General features: G+C 38.2%; 1 protein-coding gene across 1 annotated transcript in view; it reads left to right on the top strand.

Moving 5' to 3' along the window:
* Positions 1-21,265, top strand: part of SNRNP40 (small nuclear ribonucleoprotein U5 subunit 40) — a 36,014-nt gene that overhangs the window by 11,291 nt on the left and 3,458 nt on the right. Inside the window, exons 5-8 of the mRNA XM_081306770.1 lie at positions 5,265-5,387; positions 13,866-13,986; positions 16,642-16,724; positions 17,768-17,829. Coding sequence (XP_081162896.1) covers positions 5,265-5,387; positions 13,866-13,986; positions 16,642-16,724; positions 17,768-17,829 — 389 coding nt within the window. The remainder of the gene's footprint in view (positions 1-5,264; positions 5,388-13,865; positions 13,987-16,641; positions 16,725-17,767; positions 17,830-21,265) is intronic.

Consider the following 21,265-nt stretch of genomic DNA (forward strand, 5'->3'; position numbering starts at 1 on the left):
TCATGCTTCCATGAAGTAGGAGCTACTTTCCATCCTAAGCCACGAGAATTGGGAGGAGAAGCATCTTGGCATACTCCTACTCAGACTCTACCTTTTGACCACAAAATTAAATTTAAGCCCATTAGATCTTTTGTGAGATACCATGGCTGATTCCTTTCTTTTCAATGACAATCCTTTAACATTTCAAACATAATCAGCTAACATTCTTTCTCTTCTAAATGAAATGACCCATACACTTAAAAAATTTCCTGTGGTTCATCTTCTCATGTCTGTCAGTCATGGTTTTTTTTGTCTGTTTGTTTGTTTTTAAGGATCTGCATCTCTGGAGCACCCAGACTTGAGAGAGAGAGAATTTTTAATATTTAATTTTTAGTTTTTTCGGCGGACACAACATCTTTGTTTGTATGTGGTGCTGAGGATTGAACCTGTGCCGCACGCATGCCAGGCGAGCGCGCTACCGCTTGAGCCACATCCTCAGCCCTCTGTCAGTCATTTATTGAAACATCCCTGGGCTCTTGCTGTATTATCCACGCTTTAAAAATATACAGCTATAAGCCTTTTTTTTTCTTTAATGCAACTAAATTGTCTAGCTGAGTACAGATTTCTAGAGTTGTTATGACATCTTTTCCTCCCCTATTATTTATGTATCAAGTAGCTGTTTGAAAAGAATGTAGGATCTAGGAAAGGTGGCACACACCTACAATCCTAATGACTCTGGAGGCTAAGGCAGAAAGATCACAAGTTCATGGCCAGCCTCAGAAACTTAGGAAGACCTCATCTCAACAGTAAAAAGGACTGGGGATATAGCTCAGTGTTAAAGCACTCCTTGGGTCAATCCCCAGTACCAAAAAATAAATTAAAAAGTTTAGCCAAACATAGTAGTCCACACCTGTAATCCCAGTGTCTCAGGCTGCTGAGGCAGACAGATTACAAGTTTAAGGCCAGCCTCAGCAATTTAGTGAGGACTTCTTTCAAAATTAAAAATAATAAGGGCTGAAGATATAGTTTAATGATAAAGCACCCCTAAGTTCAGTCCCCCCACCAAATTTTTTTCATGAAAATAAGATGTAACTTTGTAGCAAAGCACCTGCATAGAATTTTGCATAAGGCCCTAGGTTGGATCCCCAGCACCGCGCAAATAATAATTATGTATGTGTTCGTTTTTAAAAAGAAGCATATATTAATGTGAAATTAACCATACATTTCAATACTTTTAGGTTAATACAATATTTAAATAGTAAAATCTGACTATTAAATTCTGGTGTTCATTTTACTGTTGACTTGCTGGGATTCTTTGTCAAGTCATTTCTCTTTAACCTTTAGTTTCCTTATCTATAAAAGTTGGGGTTAAACTAGATAGTCTAAACACGGTAACTTTGAAACACTTTTTATCCCAACCCACATTAAGGAATATATTTTATATTGTGACCCAATATTCACCCCCTTCCACATATGTATCTGTTTTATGAACCAACCCTTTCTGCATGACATTCTGATAATCTTCTGTAATATTTTTACCTGAGATAAAATGTAGCTAACATAAAATTTGCCATTTTAATCATCTTTTTTTTTTTTTAGAGAGAGAGAGAGAGGAGAGAGAGTGAGAGAGAGAGAAAGAATTTTTAATATTTATTTTTTAGTTCTCGGCGGACACAACATCTTTGTTTGTATGTGGTGCTGAGGATCGAACCCAGGCCGCACGCATGCCAGGCGAGCGCGCTACCGCTTGAGCCACATCCCCAGCCCCCATTTTTTTTTTAATTTTTTAAATAAATTTTTTAGTTGTAGATATACACAGTACCTTTATTTTATTTATTTATGTGGTGCTGAGGTTAGAACCCAGTGCCTCACAGGTGCTAGGCAAGTGCCCAACCACAACCACAACCCCCATTTTAATTATCCTAAAAAGCATACAGCTGTAGGGATGTGACTCAGTGGTGGAGCACTTGTCTAGCATGTGTGAGGCCCTGCATTTGAATCCCCACTGCCAAAAAGCAAACAAAAAATATGCAATTTAGTGACTCTTAGTTCATTCAGTGTTGTGCAACCATTGCTATAATCCATACCAGAATGTTTTGTCACCCCTAAAAGGGTATATGGTGATATTGTAATTAACCAGTTTATCACCCCTATTTTTGCCTACCTCTGGCAACTGCTGACCTGCTTTTCTTTTCTTTGGTTTGCCTAATCTGGACATTTCATATAAATAAAATCATATGTGGCCTTTCATGTCTAGCTTCTTTCATTTAGCAGGTTTTCTAGATCTATATGTGTTGTAAAATATATTGATATTAGATTCTTTTTTATGGCTAAATATTACATTGTAAGAGTATTCCACACATTTTTTTTTATCCATTGGATAATTCAGTATTAGAATTATTCATTGTCATGAGGAATGCCACTATGAGCATTAATGAATAAGTTTTGATATGAGTACCTGTTTTCATTTCTATTGGGAGTAGGACAATTGGCTCATGTGACAATTCTTGTTTAACTTTTTGAGAAACAAACTGACTTTTCCAAAACAGCAGCACCATTTTATATTCCCACCAGCAATATATGAGGGTTCCACATGCTAGTTATTACTTGTGTGTTTTTTTGTTTTTATATGGAAGTTGAGGTTTTTGTTTGTTTGGTTGGTTGGTTGGTTGGTTGGTTGTCCTGGGGATGTATGTAACCCAAAGCCTTATACATGCTAAGCATGCACTCTACTACTAAGCCCTATTGGTTTTTTTTTTTTTTTTTTTAAAGATATCCTAGAGGGTATAAACTGGTATTGTAATCAATCAGTTTATCATCTCAAGAAATGTTTATTCAAGTTCTCTGTCCATTTACTGATTGAGCTATTTGTATTTTTGTTGTTAAGTTAATATGAGTTCATTATTCTGGGGCTGGGTTATAACTCAGAGGTGGAGTGCTTACCTATTATGTGTGAGAGTTCATTATTTAAGTCCAGTTTATCTATTTTTGCGTTTGCCACCTGTTCTTTTCCTTTTTTAATTTTTTTAGTTGTCAATGGATCTTTTATTTTCTTTATTTATATGTGGTACTGAGGATCGAACTCAGGGCCTCACACATGCCAGGCAAGTGCTCCACCACTGAACAACTACTCCAGCTCTATCACCTGTGTTTTTGATGTTGCATCTAAGGATTTGTTGCCAAATCCAAAGTCACTAAGACCCCTATGTTTTCTTCGGAGAATTTTTATAGTTTCATCTCTTATATTTAAACTTTGATCTATGTTGAATTAAATTTTGCAAATCATGTGAGGTAAGGATCTATCTGCCTTTTTCTCTTCCTTTTTTCCTTTGGTGCTAGGGAATGAGCCCATCCTCAAACTTGCTAGGCAAGCCCTCTATCATGGAGCCATACCCACAGCCCTAGTTTTATTCTTTTTCCATATAGTTATCCAGTTGTCCCAGAACCATTTGTTGAAAAGACTATTCCTTTTTTCTTTTTTTATTTTCTTCTATTGTGTTGCATACTCAATTTTTTGTTGAAAACTAGATATTTAAACATATAAAGTAACAACGTTTGTTGTTGCTTATTGCAGTTATTGTTTGTGATTTTTTTTTAACTAATTTTGTAAGATCTGTATTTTTTCTTCTATGTAGCTACTGAAGTCTTTTTCCATAAGCATTCTAATAAGCTAGTAATTGACATAGGTTTCCTTAATCATTTAGAATGACAAAAATTCTGCCAGTCTTTGCAGATTGGCCATGTGTCTGTGTCAGAGACTACCTTCAACTCTGAGCTAGGTAGTTTGTAACTCTGCATTGTCATTCATTTCTTGGTCTTACAGAGCCTGAAGGTCAGCTGGAGGTGAGAGCTTAGGGCCTTCTCAGATCCCCAGGAATATATGAGAGCTTTTCAAAGCACTTATTTCCCACATTCTCCTTCCCTATCCTTTCCTCCCAAGCTTTTTGGTTTGTGTGTCATTTGCCCTATTCCCTGCCCCAGACAGCAGAGGCAAATGCATTTGTCTTTAAATGTTTTCAAGAAGAGTTTCATATTAGGCAAAATAACTGCAAACCCTTTGGACTCATCCTTCAGAAAGCCACAGACATAGGTCTATAATCCCAGTGACTTAAGGCTGAGGCAGGAGAATTGCAAGTTCAAGGCCAGCTTCAGCAACATAACTCATAACTTAGACCTTGTCTCAAAAAATAAAAAGGGCTAGGGATATAGCTCAGTGTTAAAGCATTCCTGGGTTCTGTCTCCAGTACCTAGAAAAAGAATATGAACAGGGTACTATTAGCTCAGGGATGCTAAGGCAGGGGGATCCTAAGAGTCCAAAAATACAAGTGAAGTGATTTATTACTTATTTGTTTGTAGTTCTAATAATGTCTTTTAGTTATAAAGAATCAGTGTAAGCATTTTAAATGCTATTTATTTGTTTTAATGCCTAATACATTTTGTTATGATTTTAAAATGACCTTTGTGTCCCTGTTAGAAATGTGTCTATGTCCACAGGGTCCTTGAATTTAGGGGTATACTGTGTGATTACTGTTTTTTTTTTTTTTTTTTTTTTAACTTTTTTTTGTTGTAGATGAACACAATACCTTTATTTATTTATTTATTTATTTTTTAGTTCTCGGCAGACACAATATCTTTGTTGGTATGTGGTGCTGAGGATCGAACCCGGGCCACATGCATGCCAGGCGAGCGCGCTACCGCTTGAGCCACATCCCCAACCCCACCTTTATTTATTTATATGTGGTATTGAGGATTGAACCCAGTACCTCATGTGTGCCAACCAAGCACTTTACCACTGAGCCATAATTCCAGCCCCCTCTAGTCCTTTTTTTTGTATTTTATTTAGAGACAGGGTCTTGCTAAGTTGCTGAGGCTGGCTTTAACTCCCAATCCTCCTGCCACTGCCTCCCAATCCACCAGGATTCCAGGCATACACCACCACACCTGCCTGTGTGATTATTTCTTCTATTGTAATTTATTTTTTAGTTATAGTTCGACACAATACATATAGGATTGAACCAGGGCCTCACATGTGCTAGGCCAGAGCTCTACTGCTGAGCCATGCCCCCAATGTGATTACTTCTTAAGAGTGACATTACCTGGCTGGGGTTGTGGCTCAGTGGTAGAGTGCTCCCCTAGCACTTGTGAAGCCCTGGGTTCAATCCTCAGTACCACATAAAAATAAATAAATACAATAAAGGTATTGTGTCTTAACTACAACTAAAAAATAATAAATAAATAAATAAAGAGTGACATTACTATTAGACTCATCTTTTCCTCTGCTTCAGCTTTGGGACATCCGGAAGAAAGCAGCCATCCAGACATTTCAGAACACTTACCAGGTGTTAGCTGTAACCTTCAATGACACAAGTGATCAGATTATCTCTGGTGGAATAGACAACGATATCAAGGTATGTTTGATGTTTATGTTATAATTCCCTTTCACTAGTATACACTACTAGAAGTAAATCTTTGCAAACTGAGATTGTGGTGCCTTGGCACTCAATGCCAACTAATAGGAAGGTAGTAACTTGAAACTAAGAACCAGGCAGTTAATTTGAAGTGTGAAGTCCCTGGGAGAGGGTCTGTGTGAAAAATACAGAATGCATTACATTCCTTCCCTGAAGACATTTAAAATCTTTTTTTTTTTTTTTATTTTTTATTTTAACTGTCTTGTTCTAATGAGATAACTGTGAATCGGTTTGTGATTCCCTGCCCTCATCTCTCAATGTGTTTCTTTTTGACCCTATGAAAAGGAAATTTCCTAAACTTCTCTAAGAAAGAGACAATAGACCATGAACTCAAGTTTTCAAGTAATTGACTTGGATTATGATCCCAATTCTATCATTTTCTAGTTTTGTGACTTCAAATAAGTTATTTTACTTTCTTTCTTTTTTTTAAAGAGAAAGTGGGGGGGGGGGAGACAGAGAGAGAGCATTTTTTAAATATTTATTTATTTTTTCTTAGTTCTCGGCGGACACTACATCTTTGTTTGTATGTGGTGCTGAGGATCGAACCCGGGCTGCACGCACGCCAGGCAAGCGCGCTACCGCTTGAGCCACATCCCCAGCCCTACTTTATTTCTTTAAGCTTTTGCTGACTCCGGAGAATAGCAAGGGTAGCAATAATAACAAACAGTAGTATCTGCCTCATAGGGTTGTGGTGGTTATTAACTGAACCTGGTCTATTAAAGCACCTGGCAGAGTTCCTAGACGTAGCCAGTGCCAGTAGTTGTGCAGTGTTTTTTTGGAGCTACACAGTTCATGTCTGCCTTTATCTATTGGCTTCCTTGAGGCTCTCAGACTTTCACCTTACATTCTGCTTTATCATAAGAATGGTACCTGTTAGTTAATACCCAACTTCCTCTGTTGTCCCTACCTGGAGATTGTACTATATTCCTGTCCCTCCTTGCTTCCTTTGTAGTTACTGTGGATAAAATTTCCTTGTTTTTATCCAAAAGTGGTCCTTTAAGTGGAAGGGTTTCAACTCTTCTTTCATCCTCAAGAAACCCATGTCATCAGTTTGCCCAGATCCTTTTTTTAACTTCTGTGTTTCTCCTTCTCATCAACATTTCATCATGCCTAGGTCTCTTCTAGGGAAGGTAAGTAGTATCATCCTTCAGCCACACACCCTCTCTTGCTATTGCCCTGAGGGTCTTCCCCTTCATAGCCAAACTTTTTGGAAAGGATGATGGTGGTGATAATGTTGATATCATCTAACACAAAGTGCTTGCTTTATGTCAAGTGGTGTTCATAAGCTTTGCATCATTCATTCGTTTAGGTTCACAGCTGTCTTCTTGAAATAGACCCTACCAATTCCATTTTATAGGTGAAGAAACTGAGCTAAAAGAGGCATAATAATATAACCCAAGGTTCCGCTGCTATAAGAAATGGAAACTTAGTTCAAACCCAGAATTTGGTTCCAGAGTCATACTCTTTTTTTTTTTTTTTTTTTTTTAGTTTTCAGTGGACACAACATCTTTATTTAATTTTTTTATGTGGGGCTGAGGATCAAATCCAGCGTCCCGCGCATGCCAAGCGAGCACGCTACCACTTGAGCCCCCAGAGTCATACTCTTAACACTTAAGAGAAAAGCCCTGAAGATTTTCATGGACTCACTGTCTTTAGTTCCTCACTTCCCTTTTATTTCTCAATTCCATATCTCCCCATCACCTCTAACAGTCTGGCCTCTGCTTTCATTATTTTGTGGGCATTGCTCCCTTTAATACCATCAGTGATCTCTCTGTTGCCAAATCCAGTAGATCCTTTATAGTCTTTTCTCTTGTGTGTGTGTGTGTGTGTGTGTGTGTGTGTGTGTGTGTGTGTGTGTGTTGGAGGGGTGGTTATATATGTTTTACTACCCTAACCATTCTGAACCAGACATGACTTCTTAAGTTCTATAACTACAGCCTCATCCCTCTGTCTCAAATGCCCTCGTGAGCTCCTTTCTTTAGGCATGTTTGTGACTGTATCTTGCTAACTTGCCAAGATTGGCCATGAACTTATGATCCTTCTGCCTCAGCCTCCCAAGTTGCTGAAATTATAGGCAGGTACAACCACACCTGGTTAGTTTTTATACTTTACAAAATGTAAAAAGAAACAGAGCCTGGCACAGTTACACACCTATAATCCCACCCACTTGGAGGCCTTGCAAGTTTGAGGTCAGCCTGGGCAATTTATTGAGACCCTGTCTCAAAATAAAAAATGAGGGAACTGGGATCATAGCAGGGGTAGAGCACATACCTAGCAATGTGTTGGGCACTGGATTCACTTCTCAGCACTGTGTATAAATAAATAAAGAAAGAAAAAGCGCTAGGGATATAGCTTGATGGTAGAGTGCTCCTGGGTTCAATCCCTGATACCAAAAAGAAAAATAGTAAAAATAAAATCACTATGGTATAATCATCCAAATTCATTCACTCTTGATATTTCATTATACTTTCTAGTCTTTTCTTTTAGATAAAATCTTATATGCTGCTTTTTGTTTCCAACCAGAGATGAAAAATTGTGCTCTGTGTGTGTAATATGAACTGTAATGCATTCTGCTGTCATATATAACAAGTTAGAATAAAAAATAAAATAAATCTTACATGCTATTTTTTAAATTTATTATCCTATAGCTAGTTCCTTTGTCAGGAACCTGCCTACTTCAGATCTTGCTATGACTGACTTGCTCTTGTTCTTATTTCTTGGCTCAGACTCCTGCTTCTCTGAGAGGACTTCTAAACTTGAATAGGTCCTCCTCTAGTTGCTCTCTATCATATCCCTCTTATCCTTCTGGACAATATGTTGGGATTATTTTTCTGATTCTTCCACTTTATTTCTCTGATTTTAAGAAAGTTATTTGTGGCCAGATGTGGTGACAACTATAATCCCAGCACTTAGGTGACTGAGGCAGAAGGATCACAAGTTCAAAGTCAGCCTCGGCAACTTAGCAAGGCCCTAAGCAACTCAGCAAGACCCTGTTTCTAAATTTAAATATATATATATATATATATATATATAAAGGTAAGTACTGGGGATGGTTGAGCTCCTTCCTTGGTTTCAATCTCCAGCACCAAAAAAAAAATTTTGTTGTTGTTGTTGTTGTTATAGTTGTTGTTTTGTTTTTGCAGACAGGGTCTTTCCATGTTGTCCAGGCTAGTCTTGATTTCCTGGGCTGAAGTGGTTCTCCTTCCTTGGCCAACAGAGTAACTGGGACTAGAGATGTGTGCCAGCACACTTAGCTAAGAAAGTGACTTTAACTTTTAAATTCTCTGAATCTCCATTTCTTACCTCTAAATGGGAGTATTCAGCCTACCACGTGTAATTGTTACATGAATTAAATAAAGATGTGATATTCCAGGACCATGGCAAGCTCATAGTAAATGTTTAATACATGTCACCTGCCATTATCTTTTTTGTTGTTGTTTTGCCATGCTGGGGATTGTGCTGTACCACTAAACTATATCCCCAGCCGATCAATCATTTTTATTATTGGGATATTCTACAATTTAGTAAGTCACAACCATGTCACTAGACATTGATTTATGTTTTGTATGTACCACTGTCACAAATTAATGCTGCTTTAGTCATGTTTCTGTAAAACTTTTTCTGCATTTGTTTCCTTAGGGTAGAGTTCCAGGTGAACAGTAAGGTATCAGAGGCTTGGGGTGTAGCTCAGAAGTACATAGTTTGCCTAGTAAGGCCCTGGATTTGATCATAAGCACCACAAGAAAAAAATTATGATGATAATGATAGTAGTAATATGTTAACAAGTATAAGAATGTTGCCAATTTTGAATACAAATTGTTTTTTGTTGTTTTTGTTTGCTTCTTTTTTTTTTTTTTTTTTTTTGTAGTTGTAGATGGACAGCATGCCTTTATTTTATTTATTTTTATGCAGTGCTAAGGATCAAACCCAGTGTCTTACATACGTGCTAGGCATATGCTATGCCACTGAGCTACAGCCCCAGACCTATTGTTTTGTTTTATGGCAGCAGCAATTAATAGTATTTAAAGTTAGGTTGCTATAATTAGTTGTCTTCTTTTTTGCTCCTATATGATTAAGGTATGCTAGAGAAATGTAAGACCTTATTAGAATTTAGTTAGAAGATAAATTGAGCTCCTTCCTTAGGTTTCTCCCTACCTAAATACCCTGTTGTGACATACTTAGGGGAAAGTAATTACCCCTGGACCCAGAAGCACTCTTATGTTGAAGTTGTCCTCAGGCCTCATAAATTTCTTTAAATATGGAAAAGAGTGGCTCCTTTCCAATCAGAAATAGACTCAAGGAATGTCAAACCTTCTAGAAACCTTAAACTTCTGGTTCATCTGTCTTATTTTATGGATGACTAAAGTGAGGCCCTAAGATGTTAAATGATTTAGCCAAGATCACATAGTCAATCACTCAGTCAAGTAAAGCCAGGATAGCAGCTGTATTCTCAGAGGGCTGATAATCTTTCCAATCTGTCTTGTTGCCTCTGGTCAATTAACAGGTTTCTTTTAAGCACTTAGGGACTCAGCAGGCTTTAGCATTTAATTGCTTGACAAGTCCCTATACTGCCTCAGCACATTAGGTAGGTATTCCTAAAAGAACTTGGTTCTTGGACTGAGGGTTTAACTCAGTGATAGAACCAGTGCTTAGCATACATGAGGCCCTGGATGTGATCCCCAGCATGGTTGAGGGGGCCAGGTGTGACAAGACACTTCTCAGCACACCCTGTTTTTAAAAAGGAAGAAGAAATGAGGAATGGGAGTCCCTTTTGTGAGTAAATATGCTGTCTCTAGGGACTTTGAAAGGATCTGGAAGTCAGATGAAAAAAGAATAAAACATATCCCTGCTTGAGGGCTTGAGGGTCTGGCTGGCAGTTCTTTAGTGTTTCATGTAAACCTGAGCTCCGAGCCACATGGGAGTTTAGTTGGTAGTTTTGTTTGTTTAAAGGAATAAAGTGAGTGTTTTTTGATTTCTTATCCTCTGGTCTCATCTCTTTGATTATCTGAGCCAGAAAGATCTTTTCAGAGTACAAATCTAACCAACTCATTGCCCTACTTTGAACCCTTCTGTGACTCCCTAGTGAAGGGAATAAAATCCAAGTCAGGCATTCAAAGCCTTTTGTGTGCTCACCTCTGTTATATACCTCTCAAGCATGATCTGTTTCTTCTCTACGCGTAATTCCGTACAATCTAGCAATTTTATCATGCTCTCTGCTTTCACACATCACTTTTCCCTTGAAATACACTTCCACTTGGTCAAAGTAATTTAAAAAAAAAAAAAAAACTCTTCCAGCGAGGTACACGCCTATCATCCCAGCTACTTAGGAGGCAGAGACAGGATGATCCCAATTTTTTTTTTTTTTTAATATATCTTTTTAGGCTGGGGATGTGGCTCAAGCAGTAGCGCGCTCGCCTGGCATGCGTGCGGCCCGGGTTCGATCCTCAGCACCACATACAAACAAAGATGTTGTGTCCCACAAAAGCTAAAGAATAAATATTTTAAAAATTCTCTCTTTTGAACAACCAATAAAAAAAAAATTAGCTTTTCTCTAAGACAAATAAACTTAGACCAAAAAATTCTGGTGCAAGCTTTGTTAATTAAATATATCTTTTTAGTTGTAGGTAGACACAATACCTTTATTTAGTTTGGGATGGGGGCGTTGTTTTTGTGAGGTACTGGGGATTGAAACCAGGGCCTTGTGCATGCAAGGCACACTCTACCAACTGAGCAATATCCCCAGCCCTATTTAGTGTTTTTTTTTTTTTTTTTAATCTCTGCTCCCATTCTTTTTTTTAAATATATATATATATATTTTAATATTTATTTTTTAGTTATCGGTGGACACAACATCTTTGTTTGTATGTGGTGCTGAGGATTGAACCCAGGCCGCACGCATGCCAGGCGAGTGAGCTACCGCTTGAGCCACATCCCCAGCCACTATTTAGTATTTTTTACTTGGTGCTGCGGAACAAACCCAGTGCCTCATGTGTACTAGTTAAGCACTCTACCACTGAGCCAAAACCCCAGCCCAGATGATCCCAAATTTGAGGACAGCCTGGACAACTTAATGAGAGAGACTCTTGTCTCACAATTTAAAAGGGCTGGGGATGTAGTTCAGTGGTAGAGTGCCTGTCTAATATTTGTGAACCTGGGTTTAATCCCTAGTACCACCAAAAAAAGAAAGAAAGAAAAAATCTCTTCCTTCTTCTTTACCTTGCTCAAATACTTTATTCTCTGGGAAAGCTTCTCTCATCCCTGTTCTACAAGAGTTAAACCTTTTGCCCCCTCTGCTACTACACTGCAAATAGGCCTTTCAATACTTGTTTGCAAGACTGTTTTCATTGCTAAACTAAATGTTGCTTGAGAGCAGGAACTCTGTCCCTTTAAATCTCCAATAGTGGTTGCCACTGATCAGATACCCAGATGTTCATTGAATAGCTGATTAGGACATTTGCAAAATGTTTTGCTTAAATTAGTGCCCTATTCATTCTTTCTGTGGCAAATCCCAGATATTTTTTGTCCCTACACAAACAAGGTATAGGCCTCAAAGAAGAAAGTCTGGAAATAGCACATAAGTGCTGAGATTGGTGGCAAGTGCATTCTCTCCTACTTGTTACTAAGGTAAAGATTTCAGCAGTGCCTTCTCTGAAGAGAAAGGACAAAAGCTTTAATAGAGTGTCAACCATTTCAACATCTCCTGATTACTGAGGCAGCAAACATCCTGACACAAAAAAATGATGGTATATGAAGTGTGTTAGGCTATACACATGAATGAGTTATGGATGGAGAAAGTAGAGTTGTCTGCCTTATGTATTACTCCAGCATACAATACCTAACTCACGTCTGGATGAGAGAAAGCGCCTAGCTTTAGAAGACAGCAAAAATTTTATTCACTTAGAAAAATTAAAAATAAACAAGGGAAATAAAGGTGTTGTGTCCATCTACAACTAAAAAATATATATATTAAAAAAAATGGGGCTGGGGTTGTGGCTCAGTGGTAGAGCGCTCACCTCACACGTGCGAGACCCTGGGTTCGATCCTCAGCACCACATAAAAAAATAAACAAGGGAAATAAAGGTGTTGTGTCCAACTACAACTAAAAACAAAATAAATTAAAAAAGAAAAGAAAAGAAAAATTACATGGCAGTGTTAAATAAAATTTGGGAAGAGTTTTGTATAATCCGATGACCTTCACAAAATTACTGTTTTTCCATGTGACATCCAGACTATTGCTGGCAGTGTTAATAATTATTTTACATAGTTGCAGTTTATGTAAATATAAATATTGTTTTGTATTTTCCCTTTTTTGCTTATTATGTAAATATTTTTGCATTTGGATTCCAGAGTTATTTTTAGGAACTGCTTAATAATAGCTGCCAAAATTATTGAGGGCCTGCCAAGTGCCAGGCATATGCTAAGCATTCTTATTTGTAATTCCTATAACAGCCATAAGAAGTAGATGTTTTCCCTGTCCTCAGAAAGGGTTAGTGGCCAGTGACACATAACTACTGGTTATTCTTAATCCTAAATCGCCTCTCTTTCCATTCTGCCAATCTATCTCCTTTATGAGAATTCATAATGTTCCAATGTGCTTATGAATCATAATTTAATGTCATATCTTTTACCTTATTGACATTTAGGTTATATATAGTGTGTGTGTGTGTGTGTGTGTGTGTCTATATATATATATTTACATATACATGACATTAATTTAAGCATCAATATTCTTACATATTTTCTTATACACAATTTACATGTACTCATAATGTCTTTAAATTACATGTTTACTTATTTTTATGTAGTTCTAATAATTTCTCTTTTTTTAATATTTATTTTAGTTGTAGATGGGTACAATATCTTTATTTCGTTTTTATGTGGTGCTGAGGATTGAGCCCAGTGCCTCATGCGTGCTAGGCAAGGACTCTACTACTGAGCCACAACCCCAGCCCCTAATAATTTCTTTTTAGTTACTAAGAATCAATGTAATCATTTTAAATGCTATTTATTTTTTCTTTAATGTCTACTACATTTTGTTATGCTTTGAAAATGACTTCTATGCAAATTTTCTTACATTGAACTTTATGTTAATATTTGACATTAATTTATATCAAGTCAAATATAGTCACTTTGACTCTTTTTTTAAAAGACAAGGGTTTTGGGCTAGGATATAGCTCAGTTGGTAGAGTGCTTATCTCTCATGCACAAGGCCCTGGTTCAATCCCCAACACCACCAAAAAAAAAAGACAAGGTTTTTTTTTTTTCTCTTTGACAGAAATCCTGTATTTTGTAGTTAAAATAATATTTTGCCCTTTAAGAAAGGATACCAATTTCTCCTAGCAAGTGACTCTTGAATAACTCTCTCTCTGCTCTTTCTCAGTTTGATTTCTGGGAGCACTTTTTTTTTGTTTTTTGCAGGTCTGGGACCTACGCCAAAACAAGTTAACCTACACCATGAGAGGCCATGCAGATTCCGTGACTGGACTGAGTTTAAGTTCTGAAGGCTCTTACCTCTTGTCCAATGCAATGGACAATACAGGTAACTTTGAAGAGGAAAGCTGTCCCAGTGCCCAGTCTCCGTAGACCCTAAAGAAGTGGGCATTGGATTTTAAATGTGTAAGGGTATGGGGGATGTAGCTCAGTGGTAGAATGTTAACGTGGTATGTCTGGGGTCCTAAGTTCAGTGCCCAGCACTGCAAAAAAAGAAAAAATTTGTATACTGGGATACATGAAAGTCAAGGAAAGAGTCAAGGATGGCTCAAAGAGTCTACCAGTCAATGAGAATATTGTAGTGGGAAAAGCTTTAGATGATCAAGAATCTAGGACGCTACTCCCAGATCTGCCATTATAGCTCCTAAACAACTTTGAACTATATTTATCCTTTCTGGACTTCAGTTTCTACATGGATAAAATTAGAGGAAATGGGCCTTTATCGTTAGGGCCCATTTCTGCTCTGGTATACTGTAAATCCAAGAAGAATACAAGAAAAATTTTAACTGATTAGTTCCATGAGAAAAAAAATCAGAGTCTTATGATCCAAATAGTCAGGACAATTCTCAGATGTTTGCAGATAGTACCAAGTTTAGGCAATCGTAGACCAGTATGCCATGTATCTTACCTCTCTACTCCAAGAGCCCTAGTGTGAGCAGGGAATAGTGGCCCACAACTGTAATCCCAACTATTTTGGAGGCTCAGACCGAAAAATAACAAGTTAGAGGCCAGTCTCAGCAATTTACCAAGATCTTGTCTCAAAATAAAAAGTGCTGGAGATGGAGTTCATTGGTAGACAATTTGCCTAGCATGTGTGAGGCCTTAGGTTCAATCATCAATACTGCAAAAAACAACAAAAAAAAATAGCCTCAACATTCTGGACTTACACAAACACAAACTCTTTTTGCCCTATTTCTTTGCTTATTTTGTTGACTGTTTGATTTGGGTTTTTTAGTTGTAGGGTGGGAGAATGGGTTTACCATAACAAAAAAGGAAGGCAGTTGTGGGATTATGTGCTTAATATTGGAGTTTGAAAATGCTCCTGGTATCCATATCATGTTCTTGGGCTTGTCAAGAACTAAAATGCACTAACTGACATTTTATAGCAAAAACAGTACCTGGCATTTAATGGATACTCAAATATTTGTTGACTGAATGGAAGTCCTTACTTCCTGACTGCATTATCATCTCAATAGCAAAGTTCCATGCATAGCTTTGCCTTTTTATGCCTGTCTGACTCCCAAGTGTTGGTATTACCTTTTCACACTCAAATAAAATGACATCATTCAGATTCCTCTATAAGATTAGCTTCTGTTAAAACAACATTAGCTACTGCTTACATTGTATATTTATATGCATATCTCAAATTCAGTGGATTTACCCTTGACTAATTCTAGCTTCCTTTATAGTGAGAAATGATGAAGTTCTGTGAGTGGTTATTAAAAGAATAGTAAGAAGAATTTCTGGTTTTGGCAACATAATAAAATTATAAATTCTCTATTTTTATCACCTCCAACTTTTTAGAATCTTTCCACATATATCATCTTGCTCAGTTCTTAAAATGGATTTATTTATTTCAAAGAAAGAAGGAAACAAACAACAGGCATGGTGGCACACACCTGTAATCCTAATTATTCAGGAGGTTGAGTCAGGAGAATCAAAAACTTGAGGCCAGCCTGGCCAATGTAGTGAGACCCTCTCTCAAGATAAAGAGTTCTGGGGATACAACTCAGTGGGAGAGTATCACTGGGCTCAATCCCTATTACCACTAAAAAGAAAAAAAGTGATTTTTTGTCTGTTTATTTAGGTGCCAGGGATTGACCTCAGGGACACTCAACAATTGAGCCACATCCCAGCCCTATTTTGTATTTTATTTAGAGACAGGGTCTCACTGAGTTGCTTAGCACCTCACTGTTGCTAAAGCTGGTTTTGAACTTGTAATTCTCCTGTCTCAGCCTCCCAAGCTGCTGGGATTGCAGGCATGTGCCACCGAAGCCAGCTGTTTGTTTTTTAATAGAGCAGAAAATCAAGACACAAATAATTGACTATTTACCTAACATCCCCATATACAACAAAACTAAAATTAAATTCAGAGTTCACATTTTCTAAGGCTGGGGATGTTACTGAATAAGAGAATGCTTGCCTAGCATGTGTGAGATCCTAGAGTCTATCCTCAGCTTCTGGGGTGCTGGGGAACAAAGTTCACCTTTTCTAATTTTTTAATACAGTTTTCTCTTGGTATATTTGACCTTGTTCAAGGTTAGACTCTCCTGTGTCCAAATGAGAAAATATTAACTTTGGTTTTTATAGACTCATTTTTATAATAGTCATTGGTATTTTGATTGTTATGTCAAAGTTTGAGTTTTGTGACTCAGAGTTGACAGAGGAGTTATTTGAAATTATTATCACAAGCAGCTGCATTTTGTTGCAATTCCTCAACAATGTATTTGCCATTTCTCCTTCCTACCCCTCACTTTCCTCTGTGAGGAAAAGTGCCCTTAGCACCAGTTAATAGAACTTTGATGCATTATATTCCCATTAGAAAAATAAAAGAGCCTTAACAGGTAGCAATGTGCCTGTTGGACCACCAATAGCCAGGAGGCAGTGTTTGTCATTAGCATGATACTAGTTTCATTTGAGTTCTCAGGAATTCTCTGGCTCGAGTTTGGTTTGGTTGGTTAATTGGATTAAATTTGTTTTGCAGTGCGGGTCTGGGATGTCCGACCATTTGCCCCCAAAGAGAGGTGTGTGAAGATATTTCAAGGAAATGTGCACAACTTTGAAAAGGTGAGTGCTACATAGCAAAGGGATTTTATTGTCTATTTGATTCCAAAAACATTTCAGGTGATGCTAAGGCTAAAGAATGCTAAGAATGGGCTGCATTCTAGTGGCTGTTCTTTATCAAAGTTGTTCTTACCAAAAATAAAACTAATAGAAGAATATCACAGAAGACACATAGCCAGATAGCAATGAAGCCAGCTCTCAATCTGAGAGCTTCTAATATCAGTCCACCCTCAACAAGGACACTCCAAGTTTTTCTTTTATTCCATAGGATCTTCAACCCTTTTAGATCAATGTACTGTAAGGGACCCAGGCTCCCATGGCTATTATCCAAATTGTTTCATTTACCTTCCCAGTGACCATGTGTTAGAACCCTGGAAATATATCCCCCTTCTCAGTCAGCACCATGCCCCAATTTGTGAGAGACAGAAATTTTTCTTAAACCCTCAAATTCCCAGGTCAGCTCTGTTGGAAACAGCATTTCCCCTCAAACAGTTGGTTAATAAAGATTAAATTAAAAAAAAAATAAGAACAAGAGGGGGGAAATTTAATGAGGATCAAGATAAATCGAGCAAAGGAGGCCTCCATTTATTGGCAAAACAAATTTTGTTGCCATGTCTAATCTAACATAACTTACTAAGCATTTTCTAGTTAGTGTTTATATGGTATAAAATAATGAAGTATTTTATTTTTGGTCCATAGAAAATAAGATAATTGCTGATCATCTTTCTGGGGAGAATAATTTTAAAAGTCCAGTTAAGGATGCTTAAAATCAGGGGCTGGGGATGTGGCTCAAGCGGTAGCGCGCTCGCCTGGTATGCGTGCGACCCAGGTTCGATCCTCAGCACCACATACCAACAAAGATGTTGTGTCCGCCGAGAACTAAAAAAATAAATATTGAAAATTCTCTCTCCTCTCTCACTCTCTCTTTAAAAAAAAAAAAAAAAAAAAAAAAAGGATGCTTAAAATCTCCCAGTGATTCTTGGGTGTGGCAAAGAGAAATTTGATATGTTACCATTCAATAAATTCTTGCTTATTCATCATTATAGAATCTCCTGAGATGTTCTTGGTCACCTGATGGAAGCAAAATAGCAGCTGGCTCAGCTGACAGGTAAGGATTACTGGGTGTGAGGTAGAGGATGATGTAGCTCTGCAGGTCTTCTCATGTTTAATACATGACATGCAGTTATGGACTAGAACAGCCAGAGTTATAGCTGTACTTGGAGATGAAGCCATTTGCAGTATGAAAGATTTAAAAAGCATGTTGGACAAACACGTTATTTCTCTCTTCCTTGGATAGTTTAGACCTAGAAGGTCAACCATTTCTTTATCCTGTTGGATTCACATTGCCATCAAAATAAAATTCAGTCTCATAATTTTCCCAGTCTCTCATGAGATTCTTCTGCTGCTTCACTTTGTTTCAACACATATTAAGTACTCATCTCTCTGACCATCACCACAATGCTGCACTCACATGAAACTCTGTATTCTAACCCTTCTGCATTCTCAACTTGGGTTCTGTCTCATACCCCCTCTTCCATTATCCAAGCTCCCTTACCTTTCTAGTAATCACCCCTGTGTTGTATCTTTCTTTTTTTTTTTTTTTTTTTTTTTTTTTTTTTTTTTTTTTTTTTTGGGTAGCTGGACACAGTATCTTTATTTATTTTTATGTGGTGCTGAGGATTGAACCCAGTGCCTCACACGTGCAAGGTGGGCACTCTACCGATGAGCTCTACCCCCAGCCCTGTGTTGTATCTTTAACGGTTCCCTGGACTTTCCTCTCTTAACTCTTGGGCATAACTAATTACTTTTTGCTGTAGTTAACACTTCGTTCATCTAATCCTTATTAGTATTTATTACACCTCACAACCAGACAGATATTGTGGGGCAACCCTCCTAAATTATTTGCACCCAGAACTCAGGGAATGAATCTTAGTCATCTCTGTGAACCCAGGGAAGTCTTGTCAGCCCCTGCATTATCTTATACTAAGCACTTGTTAATATTATATGAATGAATTACTAACCCAAAGATGGTAGTCAGATTCTACCCCACATAACAACTCAGCAATATGTGGCAGCTGCCAGGGGCAACTTTTGAGACAAGTTGCTAAGATTGGCCTCAAGCTTGGGATCTTCCTGCCTCAGCCTCTCAAGTGACTAGGATTACAGGCATCTGCCACCATGTCCAGCAAGTGAGACTTTCTTAAGTGTGAATTTAACTGGCCCATTATGTGGCTTGCGTGAGGAAATTCTTCCATCAGATACTATTGTGTTTGGTGTGTCTGTAGTGGCCTATACTTTGAAGGGAATCAGGTTGAATAGTGATGTCCAGGTGGAATAGTAAAGAATGAGATCTTCTGGTGGCAGATTCAGATTTTAGCTTTCATTGGGCAATGTGTTTACTCTTTTTCACTTAACCTCACTCTTGTCCCCTTCAGATATTCTACTACTACCCTGCTGAAATAAGCGCATCATCTATAAATGCGAACCCTTTCCCAAGCTTGCCAAAGCTTTTATCATGCTTTAGGTTTTCCTTCTTGGAACCCTAGCCCTGCCTGGAGAAGCTTTACCGTGGTCTGCCCCACACCTTGTGATTAACTGAACATACTTGAAACATTCAAAGTCCACTTTTTTGTTTTCCTAACAAGTTTAATGGCAGGAAAGATGGAGAATTAATCAGGTTTTTTTTTTTGTTTTGTTTTGTTTTTTTGGTTTTTTTTTTTGTTGTTGTTGTTGTTTTTGTTTTTGTTTTTGTTTTTTTGAGGGGAAGGGGCTTTGATGAAATAGTAACACATTGATGATTTTAGTCCAGGTGGTATAGAGAGCTGCCTTGATGCGGGAATCTAAAAGATTTTCAGTGGTCAAAAAAAGACCTTAACAGACTAAGGTATCTTGCATTAAAATATTAAAAATATTTTTAAAATATTTTTTAGTGGGCTGGGGATGTGGCTCAAGCGGTAGCGCGCTCGCCTGCCATGCATGCGGCCTGGGTTTGATCCTCAGCACCACGTACAAACAAAGATGTTGTGTCCGCCGAAAACTAAAAAATAAATATTAAAAAATTCTCTCTCTCTCTCTCTCCCCCCTCTCTCACTCTCTCTTTAAAAAAAAAAAATATTTTTTAGTTGTAGATAAACACAATACCTTTATTGTATTTATTTATTTTTATGTGGTGCTGAAGATCGAACCCAGTGTCTCACACGTGCTAGGCAAGCGCTCTACCACTGAGCCACAACTCCAGCCTAGTATCTTGCATTCTTTACAGACTAAGAACCATTCAAAGTAGTTTTGTATACTTTTCAGCAGTGTCTTTCTTATGTAATTAGTCTTTTTAAATTATGGAACAGGGTGCAGGGGATGTAGCTCAGTGGTAGAGCACTTGCCCAGGATGCATAAGTTCCTGGGTTCAATCCCCAGTACCACTAGAATTCAAAGGGAAGATTGGTAAGTCTTATTTTTTTCAGGTAGGAGGAGAATAATAAAGGGGACAGACAGGGTCTCACTAAGTTGCCCAAGCTGGCCTTGAACCTGTGATCCTCTTGCCTCAGCCTCCCAAGTCACTGGGGTTACAGGAGTAACTTGGCATGGTCTCTTTTTTTTTTTTTTTTTTTTTTTTTTTAAAGAGAGAGAGAGAATTTTTAATATTTATTTTTTAGTTCTCAGCGGACACAACATCTTTGTTGGTATGTGGTGCTGAGGATCGAACCCAGGCCGCACGCATGCGAGGCGAGCGCGCTACCACTTGAGCCACATCCCCAGCCCTTGGCATGGTCTCTTTAAATTATATTTACATATGCCCCTTTCCCTGACAAGAATGGTCTGTTTCTAACATTGGCCCTTTCTGATATGTAGTGTCCTTCCTTCTCCCTTTTCCTCCTCTCTATTCCTTTAAATTTTATATGTGGAAGCTTGGCTCTGGCCTGAGTAAAGCCTGCCCCTCTCCCTTCCGGAGGATGTCCAGATTTTACAGGCCACCTCGCCAATTAGCCCCAAGTCAGCAAGCAGCACTGTTACATAAGGACCTGGTTCCTACTGAATGTTGCCATGCTACACTGGGGAAAAGCAAGGAATCCCTCTAAATTTAGCATCTAATTGGCAGCCATCAAGAATGAGGCCTTGAAGTAAACCCTTGGAGATCTAGGGTTCTGCCGTCTTTCATGTGCCTGGGAATCTAGCCTTCCTTTTCAGGAAACTGCACTTCAGCTGGGCCTGGGTTTGCCAAGCTCTGCCTTTCTACTTAGAAATCACCTCCTCGTCTTCAGACCTTAACACCCCTGGTAAAGACACAGGGAGACTGGCCAGGCTGGTCCAGAAAGGATTGATTCAGCCCATGGGTTTCTTGTGATTGTAGCTTGATAGCAAGTGTACTCCTAATAGCAACAGCCATCATTAATACTGTGTGCCAAGCACTTTGCAACAGAACAAGGAAAAAAGCTCAGAAACGTTCAATTATTAAATTTACTTAGCTAATAAGTAGCTGCACTGAGACTTGAACCCAGGTCTTTCTGGCTTCTGATGAAACAGCACTCATACTCTTTCACCACCAC

The sequence above is a fragment of the Spermophilus citellus genome (genome assembly GCF_964194105.1).
Source record: "Spermophilus citellus genome assembly, chromosome: 9".
Classification (NCBI taxonomy): Eukaryota; Metazoa; Chordata; class Mammalia; order Rodentia; family Sciuridae; genus Spermophilus; species Spermophilus citellus.